Source organism: Lepisosteus oculatus, chromosome 9 (assembly GCF_040954835.1).
Source record: "Lepisosteus oculatus isolate fLepOcu1 chromosome 9, fLepOcu1.hap2, whole genome shotgun sequence".
Lineage (NCBI taxonomy): Eukaryota > Metazoa > Chordata > Actinopteri > Semionotiformes > Lepisosteidae > Lepisosteus > Lepisosteus oculatus.
In genome coordinates this window covers 39,605,931-39,630,277 of record NC_090704.1, presented here as the reverse complement: position 1 = coordinate 39,630,277, position 24,347 = coordinate 39,605,931, and the positions used below count along the sequence as shown (strand labels likewise).

Below are 24,347 nucleotides of genomic sequence, written 5' to 3'. Positions count from 1 at the left end.
GAACCAACATTCAAATATTCCAAATCAATCCACTTTCTAGTGCAATTAAGGCTTCAATTAGGCAATTAAGCTCAGCTGTAATGAACACTAGCAGAGTGTGCAGTCCAGCAGGACCCTGGCCATAGAGCACTGTGTATCTCTGGGATAAGCCCCCAAAAAGGTCACCTGGACAGTCAGCCATTTCTTTATAAGACTTCTTCTTACAGCATCCCCGGCACAGGCTGAAGACACACTTATTACCCTACAGAAAAAGAGAAAAACAAATCAAATCCACATCACACCCCATCTCACATGGACTGAACAGAATACCACATGGAAGAACTATCAGCATTACAATTCTCATGGATCAACCTGACTATATTTAAAGTGATTCACATTCTATGGTACGTATTTGTCATTCAGAATCTCAGTCCCTTAAAAGCCCCATCACTTAACTTCCCATGTTGTTTGTCCTAATTCTGAAATTTAAAAAGGGTAAATTAGAGAAAATTACATCAAAACAAATCATTAAACCTGTCACGCAAGAGCTTTAGGTCTGTAATGAAACTAGAGCAGATTAGTAATTATTGAGCCATGTGAAACCTAGTTTATAATGCACACAGGTGACTCCTATTCTAAAAGTAATGTTATTTTCTGAAGAAAATGCATGTAAAATAACTTTCAATTTATAAATCAAATAATACCAGTTCAAATGCAGATGATGTTAAGCAGCAATGAGAATTACCCAATAAGAAAATGTTATGTTCCTCAACCTTAACACAATACCTTTAAAAGTATGGTTTTAAAAATAAGAAAAAAAAACTACTCTGCTTCTTCACGATAAAGAATATATTCATCCTACATTAAACTTTTATTGCTACAGTTAATATTTCATTGAACTCCACCAGGCTCTGATTAATGTCTCTCATCTGTTTTTGAGGTTTACTGACAGTGTACAGACAGTGTTGGCCTTAATACCCAATTCGCACTAAGCAGCAGCAAGACGATACATTTAATGCATAAAAATGTATTGAACGTTTAACCAGGTACAAAGGCAACTTATTGCTACATAATTTAAAACTATAGCCACCTTTATTTAATCTGCCTTTCACAGCAACCGAGCACAAAAAGAAAAAGATCTTTGTGAAATTAATCACTACATTTAAATCTGTACTAATAGCACAGGCTCACTGGGTCATGAAGAGGGTTTTGTGCTTGTTCACTGAAACACTGATGCAATATTATTTCACTGAAATTGAAGCTGTGGTGATGCCACACTGAAATCAGATCAACGTGTTCTCTTGAAGAGGTGTCTTATGTATTCTGACACATATTATTCAACATAACCCACTATGCCTGGTATCTACTGCTTTCGACAGCAAAGCAAACAGTGTGTGACTTACATGCTCAATACACCTAGGCCTGCCCCTGTCCAAAATTTCATGACAATCGAGTTGATTTAGCACCATACTTGAATTTCATACATGATCATTTACTATATACAGTATGGAAAAATAATTAGGCACAACACATTGTAAAGAAAAAATTTAGAGCAAGTGCCAATTATGATTCATCCATTTTCTTAAATTTAGATGTTTCAAATGTTAGGTATTTCATTGGCTGAATGCCCCCCTCTAGTTTGCTAACCTTGGTAATGTTCTGATTTAATGGTTAAAAAAACCTATTCAATGTGGGCAAAATGTGGCCAAGGACACAATTCAAGAATGTGTTAACTTCATGACTGATCAGGTCAAAACACTAAATGTAACACAAAATTAGTGTAAAAGAACAATTAAACATGTCAGAACCCTAAATTATTTGTCTATTAATAAAAGTACACAAGGAAGTTTTAATAAAATTCGCCCTCACTGAAATGTTTGTTTCTGCTCTTCTTTGACATTCTTTAAGGTAACTGTTTAGGATTTAAAAACAGGAGTTTAATGCATTTCTGAAATAGAATCATCCTCAATTCCAGGCACATTTGGACTATTTTTGGTGCTTTTAAGAAAAATCAAATACTTAAGATGAATGGACTGACAGCAGATAAAAATGGAACAGAAAATAACATTATTTTAAAGTGAGTGCACTTTAACTACGCAGTCACACTGTTGTGAGAGGGCACTCCAGAAGAACCCAGCATTTACTTTCCATATAAAAAATTTAACTCAATGTCTGCATTTGAAGCAATGGGACAATTTACAAATCCCCACTGTTAAACCAGGAAGATTTGCTGGTTTCAGGATCACACTACATGAAACACATCGGTGTTGGTTGTTTGTGCGGGACATTTTCAGCTCCACTCTGCAAATATGAAAGTGCTCTTCTTAAAAGTACACAAATTTGTAAAAGCAGGATGAAAAGCATTTGGCTCTACCCTCTCTTAGTGTTGTATATCTCAAATTTGCATGCAAAGTTAAACTAAGGTTTGGTGATTCCAGCAAAATTAGCTACTGACAAAAGCTTGTTTCATATGTCAGAACCATGAGATGGTACAGCTGTTGCTGTATTCATAAAAATATGAATTTATTAAGATAAGGACAGCACACATAGTACAAAAGTAATCACAGCATAAGCACACCCTTTTCTGTTACCAGAGACAAATATGGCACTGGTCAAGTTCTGCCTTCCTTTGTGACAAGCATAAAAGAGATGATAATATTCAATATCTAATTAATGACACTAAGATTTGATGAAAACCAGTAGAATTAAGAAGACAAACCTTGTTAAAAAGAGCAGATTATTAAGTGGATGGTGCCACCAACTTAAAGTGCGGCACTATTTGCTATGGTTCTACTATCACGGCTACAAAACATTTTTGAATGCAAAAAAACTACCAAGCTTCCTGATCCCCATTTTAACACAAAAAGTCAATATAGTACATAAAACAGTCATTCCAAAATTCCCAATATCAGATAAAAAGAATTACTCCATAAGAGAAATAAGCCAATAGACACAGTTTAATGGGGAGGTGGTCAATCAACTGTGCAGATGAATGGAAATGGAATCTAGGTAGAACAGAGACTGCTAAAGGCAATAATCCATGAAGCTCCGGAATAGTAAAGCAGACAAGCCCCATTAGTTTTGAAAAGCAGCTTCAGTCTTTACCGAATCTCATTAAGAGATGAAAGCTAGCTTGTCCCTTCTCTTGAAACAGCTTGCATAATAACAGTTATCGATGTCTGTTCTTCCTCAATCGTCATTGACGTTCTAATCAATGCATAGACTCCAAAGTGCTGTTAGGATTGAAAATGAGAGCAATGAACATTGTATCAAAATTATTCTCACAATTACATGTCACAATACATTTATACAATGTATAATTCTGGTTTAATTAGAGTCACATGTACCAATAATTTCCTGAGTGTTCACTACTGCGGAAACTTAAAACAAATGTTTTATTCAGGCAAGTTAGAGAATTCATGAGGAAGATTGACCTGACACCCTTTATTCAGGTTTATGTGGTGTCTCAACCTATTGCTGAGAGAAAAAAAAACCTTCAGAAGATGGAACCAAGGGTCTTAACTACAACTTATGTAAAAAATGATAAATCTGAGTTCATGCTTTTTGAGACAATTGAGACCTAGCCTAAACAAAAAAAAATCTAAAACAGTTTGATAATAGCAAAGAAGAGCAACGTTAGCCTCCTATGTTTATCAGTGATGAAGAGCACCTCTGTCTCCTGAATGTTTTGAATTGAGGTCCAAAAATCAGTCTAACTATGTCTCCCGTGAATCAATGAATCAAAGTGCGAGCCTGTATTTGGCTAACATTCTATATGTTTTGATACTAGGAGTTAAAAAGCTCATGGTGCTCATGAAGGTAGTTAGATTAGTAGAGGAACAGTGCAAAGAAAACAATTAACTGACCAAAGAAATTTGCTGTATGCACAAAAGGGGCATGCATTCCCATAGCCCATTACAGTGTGTACCAGAGGGGGTTATATCAGCACAACATGACCACCACTGGTGTCTATGATGTCCATGGAACAGTGTGAAACACAGCTGCACGGACAGTTGTTGTTCACAGGACCAACTTGGTCCCAACTGCATGTGTACCAAATTTCATTGCTCCACATTGCAGTTTCTATGATACAGTTTTTTTACAAAGGCCAGTGAACCTTTAATGTGTCATACTGTAATATGATGCCTGCCTTTTTGCTCTGGAGTAATTTACGGATTGGTTCACTCAATGTTGTAGATATCCAGAGATGGCACTGCCCTTGCCTATTCTTAGATTGTCAGAAGCCATTCAACCTAAAACACAGATGGTGATCAAAGACCAGACTCTCAGAACAAGGGTACAGAATTAAATTGTGATTTAGTATTGGGTTTTAATATCTAGTGTCACATTTGCTGGAACTGCCCAATGGAAAATAAGTATAAAGATCACAAGGCATCCAACCATGTAAGAATCAAGGAAAAAGACAGGGCACAGAAGTGATTTTCCATGTTAATGAAACTGGGGTTTTTCCTTCAAGCTCCAAAGATTCAGTATGCATTGTGCTTGATTAAAAATTATTTTATCAGAATGTTTTACATGAATTTTAAGCTGGGTTCATAACTCAAGCCATAAGTTTATAAATTCCAAAAGGATGAGTATATGCAAGTTTGCATCAGACTTTTACTGAGTCTGGAACTTTCACCAGATTTCCTTCATACCACTGTGCTACAATTCTTCAGCCAGCCCATTCATATTTTGACACTCTCTATTGCCTATCTCCATATTATATAAAGACTATATTCCAAGCATATGTAAAGCAGTAGTTACTCTTAACATGGAAAAATACACTAAGATGTGTTGAAGGTTAAAGGGACATAGTCATCTTCATTTAACTATTTAAACCTGTTTTATTTTGTTTTTACATTGTAACATTTTTATGTTGTAATATACTGAGATTTCTGGCCTTTATTCAGAATTTGGCTCTGCTGCAGGCAGCTCTGACTTAAGTGGAGTTTGTGTCCTTGCCTGTGAGCAAAAAAGACCCCTAACTATATAGCCGTGCTTCACCATTTGACAGCAATATCGATAGAAAAACAGTTCTTTCCACCAGCAGTGGAATCTAGTAGTGCAGTAAAAATGTATTCTTGGCTCAGGTGGGATACTGATGATGAAACGGATATTGTTTAACAGGTTACGTTCTGTTTAAATGAAAAGTCTTTTTTTTAAAAAAGTAGCTAGTAATTCTATTGCTACTACTGCACTATGATCGCATTAACATGAAATAAAAATTACGCCAATAATTCTGCCCTAGACCCTAGAGGTTCTTTAGCTACTCTGAGTGTCTTGGCGTTATTGTTCACTTTCTCATTTACTCTCAAGAGAACAGCAGTGGCAAACGCTTTGTCAGTAGCATAATTACACATACAGACACCCAAGAATGTTTTTCCTTTTCTTAAGGTGCAGCATTGTGATTGCACAGGAATGTGATCAGCAAGAGTTGTGCTTGAACTGCTCTGTATCCTGATCACAACGACATGGTGTACAGTCAGAGTCTGTGTGTCACTAACTGATTACTCAGAGGGTTTTGATTAGTCAGGAACACAGACTCCTAATGTTTTTTACAGTCTTTGTCTGAAACTCTTGAATACCACTAATGAAGGGTAATTAGTACATGTGTGGCAGGAACAATGCAAAGCAAGCCTTCCAGTGACAGATAGTGTCAAAAGAAAGGAAAAAGAAAGCAGGCCAAGAGATATAAATTAATAACCTTCAGGTTTACAATAATTATTCATGCCACATGAAACAGCAGTGCTCTATTTTTCTTAGCAATCACAGAGTAGCTCAAGAGGATTCCTGACTCTCCAAACCTCTATGTTAGTGACAAGATTAATGCTGGTTCTGTGACGTTCTTTATGCAATGTGATTCATGTTCTCAAACACAGCACATCACACTGTTTAACGTTATGAGATCGCACTAAATGGCTCTTCACTCCAACTCCCTTATTACAGCACAGCTCAATTTATTCTTATATCGGGCTCTTAATGCAAGAATACTTAATCTAAAAAAACAGATGTTGCGGCTAATAAGCAGACTCAAATATACAAACTTTCGCTTTATTTAAAAAAAATCCATTTAGGTCAGTGCTTCTCTGTTACTGCAAAATATTTATCAAATGGACATTTCCATAACAAGGAAATTAAGTTAATGAAGTATCTCCTCTCAGGAAAGTAAAGTGGCAATGGAAGATAATGACAAATACACTATACTATAATTAAATCATAATATCTGTTTAATGTTCTAAACTTTTTAGTCACAGGAATTTAAGCCGTTCCACACTATGTATATAAAGAATATTCCTCTTTAGTATTTAATTTTCTGTTTGCTATTTTAGTTAAAACGACTATATACCTTTTTGCACGAACCATCCTTACCTCTGGGAAGGAAAACAAAGTACTCATACTGAGTGCCAACAATGAAAATGCCTCTGTGAAAGATACATCGACACATGGTTAAAAACTTCAGTTAACCTAGCATGGCCTGAAGGCAATTGTCTACAATTTTCACAGACGGTAACTGAAAAGAAGCCTTGAGTGAAACCGCAATATTTATGCAGCAATGAAATTAACATCTTTTATTCACAGTTAAAAATATTCCACTCCCCGAGGAAGAACATCTGGCTGGTTATGTCTGGCAATGAATTTTTACTTCTGCAGTGCGTCTAGCTCATTCCCCTGAAACTCCAGTTTTATGGTTGGTATTAAACCAGCCAGAGCCCAATTTCTTGAAAAGAAAATCACTATTTTAAAGGGTTTTTAAATAAACTGAAATCTTACCATAAAAACATCCAGAACAAAAGTCATATTCCGGAGAAATTAAATAATAAATCTCTTAATCCAGCTTCCCATTGAGCCCTCTCTGACTAACACTTTCATGTTCTTGTTAATATGTCAATATTCTGCATTTTAAACCACAATAAAAGTAAAATGTACACTGTAGCTCCGATTTACATGACAAAATAGCCTACATTTCCAGGTATGTGCAGAGCCATGTTCTGTGATTCAGAATAAGGCAATAAATCTTCCGATGACGTGTTGTGGCCTTATTACATTTTAAACAAGCAGGCTTGTGAATACTTGTGAATATTTGATTTCAAGATGGTTTTGCCAACAAATACTACTTACTTGTTAACTCTGCATAAACTTTCACTCTGGATCATTTCTGTGGTGGAACGTGCGCTGCACTACCTGGTCTTATTCACTCGTAAATCACAGTTGTCATTATGGTGACTAGAGACTGGGAAGGGCCTCATCACATCCCTGTAACGTGAATGTGAGTCTCTATGGCGACTTTTTACTTCCACAAAGTTCATGATTTTTGTGCTTCATTCAAAATGTTCTCTATAATGTCAATGAATGTATTTTACTGCCGAGATTTCATAACCAGTCTGAGAAATTGGGACTGCAGTTCCCCTTTAATATAATTAAAAATAGGCCAGAAAACAGTGTCCAAATGCAATACCCTGCTTCAACCCAACTTGAATGAGTAACAAAATATAAAACAAAGACTACAAATAGAAAACAATCAATGCTGTGGGTATTTTTTCCCCTGTTAGGTCTTGCAGAGCAGCAACACTAAAACACTTCCTATTTGGGGTCTTAAACTCTATTACCAGAGGGCCTAACACCTTTGGGTTCTGTTTCAACCTAAGTAGTTAATTAGAGATTCTTAGAAATGTATATCATTTTTTACAGTTGATTACTCTGAACATTCACTGAAATAAAGGTATAGTTTCCATAAAACATCTTGGAGCTTAGTATTACAATTACACAGTTAATTATAAATAATAAATAATTAGCCCAATTATGCAACCTCCAGGTGACCACTGTCTGAGCTGAATCCTAACCCAGTAGGCAAAGGAGGACAGGCAGTGCTACAACCGAGACAGGATGCCAGTCTATCGCAGGGTATACACACACATTCCTTAAAAGTTTTTAATCTAAATTAATTGGTCAGGATCCTAGCATTACAAGATTGTTTGGAAAGACATTCCAGATCTCTTCAACACCACTTCAATTGCCTATTTTTTTTAAAGACACGTTATTTTGAAATTGAACACAATTGTCCTTTTATTAGAGAGAAAATGTGCTAACAATCAACAGAATCCTCTCTCTTTGCTGATAGTGTAGCCAAGTAGGAAAAGTAGGAGTCCTCAGAGGAAGAACTTGGCTGCAAACATGTACAATTTGCATGTCTGGTTTACCTTTGAGTTGAGATGCAATGGTTTATTAGCACTGGGTCTCAGCAGAATTCAGGTCTCCTGTTAAATCAAACTGTGGCATGCAAACTTAATTTTCTCTCCCTGTGCGGTGAAGGATAGCAAAATGCTGAAGACAGATACCACTCAGCCTCACTCTCTGGCACACGAGTAAAATAAATTCTCTTAATGTGGATCATATAGCAAGCTAAACCCAGAAACAAGTAATATAAGGAGAATCTGTCCAAATCCTTTAGTACAAAGGAACCATCAAGCTACTTCAAAACTATTTTAGTTTGACAAACATATGAGAAGATTCTGCAAAACACAAAAAATCTGATTTTCCCCATTTAGTCATTTAAAAGCTTTCTTAGAAATCATGTATCATTTAAAAAATAAAACTACAATTAATTTTTGTATAGTTAAGTTGCAAAAAGGTGTCGTAGGGCTCAAACTGTTAAAGTTATAACTAATTTTCTTTTCAATGTTCAACATTCTCACAACAGTTACAGGACACGTTTCTTATTCCCACGTCACTCTTTGTTCATGAAGAGAAGACCATCATAACCTTCAGAGAGCACTAGAGGTTTCAAAACTGTTCTCGGAAAAAGACTTACTTTGATTTTAATGGCTTCTCATGTATTACACATTCGGGTTAGTGGAGAAAGCTTTGCCACAGGTGATGAGAGACAGAATGAAGATTTAAATACCTGGTGTGTCAGCACAGAAGAACAGAAGGTTAAACATTAAACTTCCGTGCAGTGCATTTCTCAATTGCGCCGATGAAAACACGTCACAGTTTCAAACCATGCGTTTACTGCTCTTCAGCTGAGCCTGCTAAGAAAAGCCTCCCCGATTCCACTCTCAGCTGAGGTCATTGTGACCTGCACAAAAAAGCACAGAGCAGGGCTACACAGTTTCCTCTTCGGCAAAATGTAAAGGCACAGGGGTTTTATACCTGCTGAGAGGGGAAACAGACTTTTTTCTCTTTCAGTAATTATCGAATGAAAAGCTTTCACTCCTGCTGTGTTGAGACTGTTTAAGATAAGTTGAACATGAATGGCTACTTTCGATGGCTAATTTTAATAGTTGACTTACTACTCCTATTTGTTCAAATAAACTGGAAAAAGAATGTAGCTGGAGTCTGTGGCACTACACCAGAATGTGAAGTACAGAGCTACAAATCCTGTCCCAAAAGCCTACAAACAGACACTGTGCAACAATATCTGTTCATTAAGTAACTTTACATAGATATGGGGAAAAAAACTGTTTTAGAGCACCATGACTCCAACACACCTTGGATAGTAACCAGGTGGCTAGCCTTATCCACATGAAAGAATCCTGGTAAACTCAACCAGGAACTAGGATTGCCCCACAGATAAGAATTACCCATCACACTTTCAAAGGTACATTTCTCTTGGGTGACCTGACCCTGCTTTCAGTTCAAACACCACTACAGATCTTCTTATTACTGATTCATTCATTGCTGTTCCAGACTGCAATGTGGGGCCTGCTCTTGGTGGAGTCACGCTATAAATAAGTCTCCCTCACGACCTGGATTGAAGTTGTAAAAACGTCAAAGCCTATGTGTGACAAAAAATCAAGAACTACTAAAGGCTGGAGTCAGCAAGCTCAGAAAATACACCTTCCTTACACTTATCCATACCATTCAGTTTTGTCCTTAACTATTTTAAAACTAGTAATACCTTGGTAATCTTATTTGATTCAGTAAGGACGTAAGCATTCAAATATGAAATTCTGAGCCACTTCTTACAATGGCAAGGGGTTTGATATAATTACTGCAAGGTACTAGACTGCTTTACGCCACATTTACAGTTCCTATCCTGAATGCAAACAAATCTCTGACATGCTAAATCAGGACATGCGGGCATTAACCTTAAAGTATGAAACACAGAACCGCTGGGAAAGAGCTCATTCAAAAGCTTTTGAAAGCACACAATTTCTCAGAGGTTTCTACAGTTTCTGAATGAATACATAGTCAATGAATAAGGAATATTTAAAACCAGCATCATTTCATACTACCTAGGTCTGTTTAGATGAAGTAGGAGGAAATGACTGATCAAGATCTTCTGAAATGATCAGTTGAACTGACAGGCTGTACTTACAGCATTAAGGTTAGCTGGCTCTACAATGCAGTCATATTTTGCCACAAGATAATGTGCCACAACATTGCCAATATCCTCATATCAGAATGGAATCTCCTGGACGTCCATTCCTGGCTCTGAACAAACAGAAGACACAGGGTCTATTGCAAGCTATCTGCTAAATGCCATTGATAATTGCTTGCAGTAAGTTCATCTGCTGTGTTCACATTACACAAATACCATTCACTTTTCACATTACTCTATACCCACTGTGCTAACTTCCTCATCCACTGTTTGCTTCGATGCTAATTAAAAAGGCTGTGAAAAATTCTGAAACATTGAACAATTGAACAGTTGAACAATTGTTGAACATTTGTTGAACAATTGTTGAACATTGAACAATTGAACATTGAACAGCCAGCAGCCATATCACCCTGCAACTCACAACTGGCAACCCACTGAAGCTAAGCAGGTGTGAGCCTGGTCAGTACCTGGATGGGAGACCTCCTGGGAAAAACTAAGGTTGCTGCTGGAAGAGGTGTTAGTGGGGCCAGCAGGGGGCGCTCACCCTGCGGTCCATGTGGGTCCTAATGCCCCAGTATAGTGATGGGGACACTATACTGTAAACAGGCGCCGTCCTTCGGATGAGACGTAAAACCGAGGTCCTGACTCTCTGTGGTCATTAAAAATCCCAGGGCGCTTCTCGAAAAGAGTAGGGGTGTTACCCCGGCGTCCTGGCCAAATTTCCCCCCTGGCCTTTACCCCATCATGGCCTCCTAATAATCCCCCTCTATGAATTGGCTACATTACTCTGCTCTCCTCCCCACTGATAGCTGATGTGTGGTGAGCGTTCTGGCGCACTATGGCTGCCGTCGCATCATCCAGGTGGATGCTGCACATTGGTGGTGGTGGAGGGGAGACCCCATTACCTGTAAAGCGCTTTGAGTGGAGTGTCCAGAAAAGCGCTATATAAGTGTAAGCAATTATTATTATTATTATTATTAACAAGGTGAATGGCACAATGTTGTCTTAGCAACTCACTATGATGAATACCCTACTTTCTGTCTTCTTTGAACAGGTAGAGATACCAACTTAAGAAACTGTCAGATGTTTTTCATTTTCATCATATAGTTTCTCATTTTCTGGATTTTTTCAATTTCATTTCTCCCTTTAAAAAACAAGTACATCATTGCATACACATCTTCACTTAATTAGATTTTAGCAAAACATATTAACCATATAATGCAGAGCTTGCAAAAAAAATCAATTATGACAACAAAAGGCTACTTACGTGACTTATAAGGAAATATCTCTGGGCTTTTACACAAAGGTCTGCATTTAACCTTTATAAAGGAGGTCTTCATCAAACATTATTTTATGGTAACATCAAAACACTCATCTCCTTTACTGCCTTACATTACAGAACTCACCGACAACACAATTTATCTTTTAAAGGCATACATTTTTTTCAAGATTAAAAAAGGGGTTTAAGGAGATGACTCATTTTTAATTATAAATGTCCAATCTCAGAACCCATTATTTCCTACATTCATGATGTGCCTTTAAAAAGAACTGTCTCAAAGAACCTCGACATTTTATGGATTCAAAGTCTGTACACCATTTTGCTTTGTTCACCTGCAATGACTTACCACTGTGTAGGCTTCTCTGTTCCCACAATGATTTACATTTATATAGCATTTCTAAACTAAACAATGGATTCCTAACAGCCTTGCAATAATACTTCTGCCAAACTAATCATTTCTCTATATTTTATAGTCACACAAGAGACACGAGTTCTGTACCTAGCTGTTTATTTACCAACTGGACAGAGGGAGAAAAGAGAAAAAAAAAGTAAGACCAGAACTCATACATACTCTTGCACAGAAATGAAGTGAGCCAAAAAAGGTCTGTATGCAAGATATTCAAGATATATCTTTTACCTGATGCTGTGATTCATGTCTAATAACCACAGACTCTGTTCCACATTCCTGGTAAACTCCTGATATACTAAATGAATATTTTACGCATTCAGGTATTTGCTAAGGAAGAAGTCAATAACCTATATTAGGCAACAGAAGAACAAAGGAGGACCCAATTGTAATCTACCAGATGTACTTAAGGAAATAAGACATGTAATTCATAAGCCATTGATGCCACTCCTCCAACAGTCATTCAAAATCACTAATGTAGTGCCAGTGCCCATCGATACAAAAGTGAATACATGCATTACAGAGAAATAGGTCTGGAATCCTTTACATGTCAGGTTATGAAAACAATCCGTAAACAAATTAATAGAGGATCACCTATATGGAAACTGAATCCTGGGGATCACTTATGCGAAAAAGTAGATCCTGCTCAACTTACTTGTTAGATCTCTTCAAACAAGCAACAATAGTAACTGACAAACAGAGTATACAACAGCATGTTTAGACTTTCACAAGAATATCATTCTTCATAAAAGATTAATTCTCAAACTACAGGCTGTAGCATATTTGAAAAAATGCATGTTTGGATCGAGAATTAGTTTATAGAAACAGTACATATAAGGGGTGAATACTCCAACTGGGTGATGCAATTAGTGCAACTCCAAAGGGGTCTGTGTTAGGACCACTACTCTTTCTGACTTATATCAATGATCTAAATTCTAGTATAGTTGGCACACTTGTCAAGTTTGAAGATGATACCAAAACAAGAGGATAAAAAATGACTATAGAAGCTGCAACTAAAATTAAAAAAAAATTGGAAATTGAACAGACACCAAGAAGATTAATGTGGACAAGTGCAGTGCATTACAAGCAGTTACCAAAAACTTAAATTGAAAATACAAAATAGGAAATGCTGAGCTTTAAGAGGCTACTTATGAAAAAGACTTTGGTTAATTTGACACATCATTTATATATTCTAGACAATGTAAAAATCAATAACAAAAGGTAATATGTTAAGATATGTAGCTAAAAATGTAAACTTTTGTAAAATGTATGTTGTTACCGAGATTTATTAACCCGCTTGAGAATCTGGGAATGCAGTTTCCCTTTAAAAAACAAACTGCAGATGTGGGTAATTATTATGTATGATGTATCTGAAAATGCCTCCTTGAATTCTTAGGTGAGAATTTGTCTCTGCTAGAAGGCCTGGAAAGTGAAAGGATAGTGTCAGCAATCATAAGCAATGTCTTGCTGCTGCTCATTTTAATTACAGTGATCTACCGGTTCAGGACAAGCTATACACTACTGAAAGCTTGGGAAACTAATTAAAATGGAAAAAAGAAAACCATAAATCATCACAAAATGATTAGTGTCTAAACCTCTTATGTAAGTCCTCCCTTAAAATACAGAAAAGTAATCAGCATTAAAATAATCATCAACAGCTGCAATGAGCCCTCCCACCAGGAGCACACTCCAAAATGATGTTTCACAGAGCAGTTAATACGTATCCATTTCTGCCATGATTGTATTTGAATGAATGACCTTTTAACATTTGCTCAAAGAAAAATATGAATGCTGGCCTGTAATTACAAGCACTCTCAAAATCATCACTTTATATGCTGAAATTGTCACCCAAGAACAATGCAACATCACTGACGTGTACATCCTTGCCAACACTAGAGAAAGAAAAAGATTACATAAATTCTGGCCATTCAAATAAAGCATTTAATTTCTGCTCACAGCCATAAAACAATTTATGAATTAAGAGCAGAAGTCCTGCTAAAACCATACAACATGAATATGCAAGGTTCTGCATTTTTTCATCTTGTGGCATCCTTTAATTTTGGCAGATTCTGCTTCCCAGTTAAAACTCGAATAGTCTGCTAATCAAGAAACAAGAGTGAGATGCTTTTCACTTGAAATCCTAGCTGCTGAGTGTTTTTCTGCTCACTAGTCCGAGAGACTACTTGACTTTCATTTCACTCCCACAGCGAACCGTTTCTTGAATGACACTTTTTTCGTCCAGTTGTTGAACAAAACAGCAACTCTTTGCAGTTAAATGGAGATGTAGTTTACACAAATTACAATATTGAAAATAATTATAGTTAACGATGGTCCAGAGGCTTTTCCTACATTTGGGATCAAGACAAGACGCCATGATTGCTGTAAGATAAACATGAAAATGCTCAATATTTCATTACAGTATGTCACTGTAAAAGATATCCTTCTAGTTGACATCATGGTCCTTTCAAAAGGCTATACTTCTGCTGCATAAAGCACTTCAAGGACAGTCTTTGGACTGAAGGAATGAAAGGCATACAGGAATAGGACTAGCAAGTATATACAGATATTTGAAAGAGTAGCTACAATGCTGAAACTCAGAGATAATCTGCTCAATTCATATGCCATTTTGTCAATGCAAGCTCTAGCCATAAAAGGCCCTGCTTAAATCTAATTGTTTTTGTTTCTGTTAGGCTTCACAGTGCAGCAAAAAAGAACAAATGGTAGATAAACCTCAAGAAGAATTAAAAAATGTAAACTGACACCAAAGCTGCACCTTCCAGCAACAGTAAATCCTAATGCCACTCCCTGCAGCCACCATGTCAGCACAACTCCTGCCAATAGACCTGGGGCTCATCAATGGTCATTATTAACAAGAGACACTCACCTTTGGGTTTCCACACTGCTCACACTTGATGTATTTTGCTGCAAAAACAAGAGAAACATATCACCTATTCTATCACTTCCAAAGCCAGTCCTCTGTGGGCTGCAGTTCTGTAACTTGTGACTTTGTGGAACAATTAGTTTTTGATTTGAAAGCAAATCAATCGTAACAAAATGAATGATAATGGAATGCGGAGGTTTGCACAGTAAGATATGTGAGGGTAAACATGTCAAGGATAACAAGGTATACAAATAATCTGTCATTTCTATACCATTATATTATTCACAAAATTGTTTATATTCACTGCTTGTTGTGGTATAACAAAGACCAGTAAAAGTTAATAAAACTAAATAAATAGGCATTATTTAGAAACTGTTTAATAGCATAGTAGTGAAAGTCATGGTCTTAACCTATTCCTCAGCAGATATTCTGTAACAAGAGTTTGTTAAAAAAAGTTAACTATGACTCAGCTAATGAAAGATCTGGATGTACTGAAAAAGTGCATTGAAACTGGTGTATAAGAGGATAGCAATCACAACACTTTGATAAATGAGCAGGCGTATGGTTAAGTACAGACATTTAAACTCTTTTCTTCTAGTTTTAGGGGAGATGATTGTGCTCCAAGCTGTAAAGAGCAGATTATCATCCCTCAGATACTCCAAAATACTATACATAACGCAGATCACCCAACACTCCAGTTTAACACCACAGGGCAACATGGCTATCCTTCACTCACGTTTCTGTTCGAGGTTGAAGTTCTTGTTGGGATTGCGAGCTTTCTTCTTCTGCTTGTTCTTGGACAGGAACTCGGAGCTACCCTCAGTGACCTCCAAAGCTCTCTTTACACACACAGACTTTGCCAGTGCTGTAGACTTCCCATTTTCACACTGCACATCCTTAGGCCTGGAGGATTGGAAAAGAGCTGCATTTTAATACAATGGTGTTTGGAATAGAAATGGTGCGATTCACAGTTTCGATTTCCCAAAATACAGAAGGTTCATAACCCAAAACAGCAGTCTTTCCAATGGTAATGACAAGGTCCTAACTTTGCCCATATACAAATACTGCCACTCACATAAACCCATCAGAGTGAAGAAGCAAATACCCCCTTTATGAACAACACCCTGCAAAGACAGATTAGGTTTCACCTTTTTAAACACGAGATTTTACTGAATTTTATAAAGATCACATTTCACTTCACAATTTGGAGTTTCATCACATCTAAATAAAAAAAAACTTTAAATGCATTTAAATGATCTTTTCTTATCCATAAATTGTGATTTAACTCCTACTGTCAGTAAATATGAACAACAAAGAACATATGCATAACCCATATGTAAAGTATAGGGAAAGAAAGAGAAACGTGCACAAACAGCCCTAAAATACCCACTGGTGAAAACATTCACCATTGACACAGACCTCCTGCTAAAGAAGTGCTAAAAATAAGTGAAAATAACAGCTCTTTCCTGAAATGATTAAAATTGTAGGAAGTCTACCGGTGTCTAAAATGGATAGGAAGCAATTACAAAAAACACAAACATTATCTGATTAAATGAAACACCACAAGAATGATCTTTTCCCATTTAGTTAGAAAAATCACATCCTTCCATAAAACCTTCATACTGTATCTATCTTTGTGGACATCATTATTGTTCTTTTAATCATTTTTTCTTTGTAAAGTCTTATTCCTTAACACATCTTTAACTGATCAAATCAAATACTGTTCCAGGGGTGTGCTTGGTCACTGATTAAAAAGGTGAAACTCTGCTGAGCTTAACTGAGAGATCAGAAGTGATATTCAGCACCAGCAATCATCAAAATATTAATCCTCACCTTCAATATATATGAAAATTGATTTTCTCATTTTAAATTCGTAAACTGAAAGAAATTCACTCATTTATTTAGACGGTGCACTAGAAAAATATATTTTAAATTTTCCCTGCAGTTCATCTCATTAGGTAAAGATGTCACACAAACTGATTAATTGGATGAAGAGGAAATAAATCTGATTGGCTGGGGATAGTTTATCTGTGTAAATAAAGAAGAGAGAAATGCTTTAATATCGATTCCTTGTGCAGTTTTCCTAAAGGAGATCAAGGCCTTTAAAGATTTGTCCAGGAACTGAATCAATCTGAAACTCAGTCTAAACTGGATTACAGCCAACAGCCCAGTATCAGAATACCTGCATTTTGTGCAAAGAAATCCCACTAACAAGAAAGCAGGATCCTGACAAAATCTAAAATATGATTTGCTTGCCCACCACAAATTTCAAATCAAAGTGAGGACAGCAGATTTTTGTTGGCCAGAGGCCTCTTCTCACTACCCAAAAATGTACACGAACTCCCACAAGGACTAAAGGATTGCAAAGGGGCTTGTGAGGAGCTCAAATAGTGAAGCTCCTCACTTGTAGGACAGTGTTCTATGGCTCAGATATTAGTCTTAATCATTTCAGTAACTGACTGTGACCAGAGCACTGGAAAAACAGTGACGCCAAGACGTGTCTGGAGTCTGCAGGCCATCAATGAGAGATGCACTACTCCTCCAGTCAGTGACAGCTCTCCTCTTAAGAGCTTCGGGACTTGAAGCAAGTGGAAAAATTAATGCACGTATTGAGAGGAGCATGTTGGCTCTCAAGTGAATAATTAAATGCAATTGGCTTGAACCCAGGTTTGAACTTGCTCCATCTGGGTTGAAGAGCTCAGACTAGTCAAAGACCACTTGCAGCAGCAATTTGATTTCCCCTAGTTCTCCCATTCTAGCACTGACCAGACTCAGCCTTGTTTAGCTTAGGACTGGCAAGATCAGGCTAGAAGGTGGTAACACTGCTATTAACTACAGATTTTATACTGTGTAATTTTAGCACCCTTCTTTCTAAGAAGTAACAGGAATATTATTTTGTGAGATAGATCTGGTGATGTCCCTACTACCAATATATTTCACAGTAAATACACTAAATAGGTAAGGTAAAAGCAATAAAACTGACATTTGGCATCTGGATGTAAACAGTTTTTCTTTCTAAAGTTTCCTTTCCTGAAAAAAAATAAAAATAAACTACACCATTGTAATATATTCAAAAGTACTGTAGTTCACCTTCTGCAAAGAAGATACAAAAGGATCACAATGTGCTTCAACATGTGTAAAATAGTCAAATAGAACCTAATGAAAAACAAATTTCTTCCAAAACCTTATTTTACCAACTAGTGCACTTAGTGTGATCCCTGAAGCTCTTCACATGAGAACAGCATTTGCCGTTTTCTAATTTTATTGATTCTGCATCCACATTTTGTTCTCTCTCAGACACATTCATCTGCTCACTGAAACTTACAATTGTTTTCAGGAAATAGCAAGAACATTTTGGTCTGAAGGAATAATCCTTGAATATCACAATTTGCTTCTACTCTAGTCTGTACTAGACTGCAACAGGGACAGGGAAGAGAACTGATCAGAAGAACTAATTTTGAGCTTCAGCACGCAGTGACAATGTCACAACAGCCTGGCTGAACCTTCGTACTCTGGAAAGAAAACGCTACTTAGGCTATGCAGATCTTTCTGCTTTTTAAGACAGAAAATAATCATGTAATCTGTCATAAACTCTTCCATCGCATCAGGAGCAGAACAACAATTTGTGAAACCACCTCTGGCTGTTCTGAGGAAACACCACATATGGCGTTACATTACTACATATAGACAGGTCATTGCTTCTCAAACGGAAGTGATGAATGACGTCCATAAAATCGCTGCAAACTGTCCAAGGAACATTTCTGTACAGCAGCGTGTCACAGCCCCACAAACAGTTATCGAAGAATGCCATTCATTAAAAGCTGATGAAAGAGAATCAATGTCATTTCAGGTTCTCTTGACCTTTCAAAGAGGAGAAAGAAATGAAAATGCTTGCTACAAAGTAGTCATAAGCTTTAGAAAAATACAAATGCATTTATAAGCTTTCATCACATGTAAACTACAGTCAGGGTGATTAGCTGCTTTTACCAGCACTACATATATTTTAATGCCTTTAACTCTTTTGTATTAATACATTTTGAATTTATTAATACAAACATATGCACAGGCAGCATTACACTTCAAAATATAAGAATATAGCTACTATTTTAGACTAGATTAAGTGTTTTATAAACCTTCACTAAATGAAGGCACATGACTGAATATTTGCATAGTGCTTAGTAAATAAGCTGATTAAGATGACTTGAAGCATTAACACGCAATGCAATAAATGAGTAAAAAAAGATTAATATCTCACTGTAAGAGCATGGAAAACATTTACTGATGGAAATAAATAAAACATAAGAATGGATGTCTTTCACAGCCTTTGCTGTTTTTTTGTACCTAAACTTAATTTTTCCATGAAGAGCCATGACATTGTTTTAAACAACCTACAATGCAAACAGTGTCCTCCAACGTTTGCTTGGAAACGCACTAGAAAATGAAAATGTGGGAAAAAAAAACAGCAGTCAAGTCCCTATTTTTTGCCAGCTATATTATGCCATTATTTTTACAGCAGCCATCTTTTTTAGTTTTTATTTTCTTTGTAAAAATAACTGCATTTCACCAAGCTAGAAAAAGTATTTTAGGTTTCCATGATTAAAAACCGAGACTGACATCACTTGAGATATCAGGGTTTTCTAAATACCAGGGAAAAAAAAACCTTGAAGTTTCTGATGGACCATGATTGTAGTGGCCTCTTGCCGTGACTTAAATAGCTGTTCAGGGGGTTCCCTGGAAAAGAAGTTTGAAGACTCTCCACTTGCAATAGAAGGTGAAGGACAGGAGAGTTCAATGCACGGACTAAACTGACCATTTGGAATTTGTTCAAATGTGGATCAGAACCTAGGCAACAAAAACATTGGATTCACTGGCATTTTTGAGTAGAAAATGTTAACTTTTTCATGGACAAAAAGCAGAACAATAACTACTCTTCCAGTCAATACAAAAGTGTTAGTGACTGAGTGGGGCTGATATTATAGAAATAAACACGCACAAAGTGTCTCAGAACAATCCCAGACCAGAAATTGCACTTCCAAAAAAAAAAAAAAACTGATGTTGAAGCTCACTTAACCAAACATATGTGAAATCCCTTCAGGTATTTATTTCAGCAGGATAAATCCCTTGCAATGACCCACAGTAGAACTGTGGAGTAGCGACATTCTCACCCGGGTCTGACGTACGGCTGGCAGATCCAATGAGGGAATAGGAGCCCGCCTGCAGGCTTCTCTCCTTCAACCTGATTAGCTAGTTCCTCCTAGATAAATGAAAATAATCATCTTAACTCTTAAAACAAATATAAGCTTAATAAGACCCCCCTAGATCTAAACACTATAAAGTATAGATCTAACCAGTTTCACTACGTAATGACCAATTATGCCCATTAGTTCTTGTACTAGACGCAGTTGATACCTTATTTCCTCTCTAACCATAGATCTAAGGCCAAATCATGTTTATAGCCATCTCTAGAGATTCCCAGAAAACAGTCACACAGAAGCAATAAGCATATGAAAGTAAAAAAAAAAGTTAAGCCTAAAAGTTAATATAGCAACAGGATATTAATTTAGCAGTGATTATGTTGCAGGTAACCTGGTAGTTAGTGCTTGTAACTCTTTGGCCCTGGGTCTGACTCCGCACTTTTTACTGTTTGCATATTTCATCCATCCTTCTCCAGTTTACACACACCATCCAAAAACATGCTGGCTGAGGTAACTGGTCTAAATAGTCCCTGTGTGTTTGTGTGTGCGTGCCCTATGATACACTGGCATCTAGGGCATGGCCTCACCCTGTGCTACTGGGACAGGCTCCAGGTTTCCAACCCTTTCCAGGAAAAATAAACCTCACAAGTGCCAACAGGCTTTCTGATTACACATGGGCAATGTTTATTGCATGTATTTTTTGTAACTAAAGCTTAATTTCACATGTAAAATTGTGAAATTAATTATGTTATCACAGTGATCAAGCAAATACAGCTTTTATGTGCTACATAATGCATTATGGAATATATTGCAACTAATTTAAATGTACATTGAAAAAAGGGCCCTAAGCCCATAAGGTACCTGGCATCGTTTCTTCAGCTCTTGGCTGACTTGCGCCATTCCAGCGATGGTTTTGACCTTTGCTAACTCTTCTCGAAGCTCCTGATGGATTTGCAGCCTGTGAGGAGAGGAAAACCCTCGTCACTTATCCAATGAATGCACTTGCATTCTGGAGACAGAAAAACACCTTTTTTCACACTTTTGTAATCTTATATCTCAAATGGTTCTGTAATGCATGTGAAAATGGAGCTCTTTGAAAATGCTATATGGATTGACTTTACTAAGCCGCATGGTCAAGTCCCATTTCTTAAATGCCAAGTCCCCATTTAGTGTGAGCTCACAGGACAGTACGTTTCTCCGATCTGAAAAACCTGATCTGAAATACAATATAAAGACAGAATAAGAGGAGAAGAGTCTGTCTAGCTCTTCTGGCTGCTAGCAATGAATCCAAGGATTTCAGATGAACATTTCTTGAAAGAAGCCAGATTAATCAGCTTCATGGTGTGGTAGCTTGTACCAAACCCATACAGTCTTAATACTTACAGGAGCAACTCGAAGAGGACCTAAAGATAAAGATGGGAAAACCCCACATAAGGATACAAAAAGGATACATCCCAAGAAGTATTTCCACCTTATGCGTGACTACATATATGGAGAAAAACTTCAAGCTGTCTACATATGCTGTGCTGTGCATATTTGTAAGAAAGCACTTAGTTAAAAAAAACAAAAACAGGAATGCTTAAAAGCAACCTAATAATTGAAGCTACATTATTTTTCAGAATGGGTTTTCTGATATAGGCTTAGAATAATAATAATAATAATGACTGATTTGACTGACATTTCAAACTGAAGAACAGCTGTAGCTCTCATTAAGTAATGAAAATGAATGAAAATTGTCAGCCACAGAGGAAACAAATTTGCAAAGCTGTTTTACAATTAAAATGGTAATTGTCACTTGATTGGCAAATAGTAACAATGCATATGATAATCAATGCATAGATCCTCAAACAGTCAACACTTAACTCTTAGAAAACCTTGGTCACAATGGTTATTTAGGGCAGTATTTCCAAACTGTGACACATTTGTTTTAGTAAATGACTTGTGTGGCACACACCATCCACACACCTATGACAACACAATCTCCGCAATTCTGCAACACACCTGTTCATGTCTGGTGGCACACTGGTTGACTCATACTGGTTTGGAACAACTATAGTATCTCTAAAGTAACTGCTTGCTTAGAAAAAACAAAGAAATACAATGTGCAAGCTGACACATCAGGAAATGCACACCAGGATGCTGCCAACAAACTTTTGAACAGCACTGCGCTCTTGCATCTGTGCAACACAGCAGAATGTCAGGGTGCTTACGTGTGGTGCCACAGTTTGAAGAGGTGGGCACGCACGTATGATAGGGAGCAAGGGTGCTGGTGGACCACCTCCAGGTACTCCTCAGCAATCTCCCACACCGGGGGGCTGCGGCCCTCAAACAGAGCAGGGTTGTGCAGATTGCCCTCTGCAGAAGCAAAGGAGAGAGCTGTGAATCTAGCAGCCATGGTCTCACAGTACCCGGGGCCCAGACCCATCACCACACCAACAAACCCGACAAGAAAACCTGCAGAACAGGCTCAAAGCCCGCTGCCAGTCTTCAGACTTCAGGCAGTTTCCGTGGCATTTTATCAACAATACTCATACAGCAAACTGCCAATCTTCAAACAGCAGCTATAAAAAAGCAAGGAGATAAACTAGCATTAGCAGGGTTTTTAGTAATGTTTTAGGTCTGGCACTCAAATAGATTTTAAAACTACTGTTGAACAAATTAACCTAATATTGTTATCATTAGAATATTCATCTACAAAACTACAGCTGCAACACCATCCTTGTCAATTTTAAATTGTGAGAATGCATTTTTAAAAAAATGTTTTCGGGGGAAAATGTTCAAGAACTGAATTACTTTGGAGTTATCTATTTTAAATCAGAGAAAACCAATCCCACAGCTGAGACTGTTTACTTTCATGTGTTCGTTTATTACCTTCAAACCGTATGAGCAAATTAAGAGCATAAGTCTTTTCTGCCTGTAATAGCATTTTAATGGCACATTTTTCATTTCTCAGTCAGGACAATGAAATTAACGTTATCAGAAATGCCATCTAAGGTGCTAAGCTTATCTGATGTGTTTCACTCCAGCTGAATTGAAGCAGTGTTTGTCCAAAGTGCATCTATAAAAGATCCGGAGTAGGAGTGCCCCCTACCGGCAGACACAAACTGTACAGGTCAAATACGTTCAAAACTATTTACCTTATCTCTCTATTACAAGGAACCAAAACATGGTGAGAGAAAATAAATCTTCACTTTGCAGCTCACAGAGTCTTGGAGGCATCATCTGTAGCTACTTTTCATGTGGGAAAATCTTTTCTTCAAAAGCCACATTTTCGCTAGTCTTTTTAAAGATTTTGCTGGGCTCTTAAGATTTCAGGTTAAAACACAGATTTAACTATTTTACACATCTGAAAATGACTTCCTCAAATAACAAAAAAAATGCCGGGCAGATTCAATTCCCCATTAGCTTGAGAAAATATACATCTAAAATTATACAGGAATTCATTCATGATTTTCAGTTTTTATTCAACGGTGGTATAGTCTTATAGTCTGTCTTGGCATCAAGGGTTCTTCAATAAATTCATGCACTTGAACTGCACAGGCCACAGAGAACACAAACAATAAAGCACAAAATGTCAGAAAATGCATACATGGTGGACTGCATGTGTCCTCTTATTTTTGTTTACCCAGCATCCTGAAAACCATAATCACAATAGGAAATTCAATTGTTATATGTTAAGGTTGAACTACATGTTTAACAAACTGGAACCAATAAGGTTTCCCCGTATAGTTTATGTTTCTGGTAAAGATGGCATTAGACAATGCACTTGAGTTTCAGGACAAAGTGTACTACACTACTCAAATCAGGATATAATACTAACGAATGTTTATTAGGTGTTTTTACTGTAAATATATTGATGAAACAACAGCAACAGCAACCTGGGACTTTCGCTCATGAATCACAGGCCCAAGTTATTTTGGAATAAAGTCAGCAGATCAAGACACTAAGCATCAATGGCACTACAACGTGTTACACCTCCACTGCACTTTATAAGTGCAGACTCATACTCCTTACAAAAGCATCACCTACCTGCAATCATGACCCCCTCCACTCCAGTCTCCTCAATACACTGGTGAACATCACTCAGGTACTGGATGTTACCATTTGCAAACATAGGGATGCCCACAGCCTTCCTGCGCCAGGGAGAATTACACAGAATACATAGCTTAAGCATTTCATACTGAATGCACTAACGATACACTGGCCTAGAATTGGAGGTATTTACATCCTAAATATAACCTTCTGCTTTTTATAGAGATCATACATTAGAAATCTGATAAGAC

The 24,347-nt window shown here is 37.2% G+C and overlaps 1 protein-coding gene across 2 annotated transcripts in view; it reads right to left on the bottom strand.

Moving 5' to 3' along the window:
- The window catches only part of dus1l (dihydrouridine synthase 1-like (S. cerevisiae)), a 33,721-nt gene that overhangs the window by 4,907 nt on the left and 4,467 nt on the right, over positions 1-24,347 (bottom strand). For both annotated transcript variants that reach the window (XM_006635384.3, XM_015356642.2), the window contains exons 7-13: positions 24,094-24,197; positions 22,275-22,419; positions 20,926-21,022; positions 20,035-20,123; positions 15,606-15,772; positions 14,873-14,910; positions 166-241 (exon numbers count right to left, since the gene is read on the bottom strand). In XM_006635384.3, the coding sequence (XP_006635447.1) occupies positions 166-241; positions 14,873-14,910; positions 15,606-15,772; positions 20,035-20,123; positions 20,926-21,022; positions 22,275-22,419; positions 24,094-24,197 (716 nt within the window). The remainder of the gene's footprint in view (positions 1-165; positions 242-14,872; positions 14,911-15,605; positions 15,773-20,034; positions 20,124-20,925; positions 21,023-22,274; positions 22,420-24,093; positions 24,198-24,347) is intronic.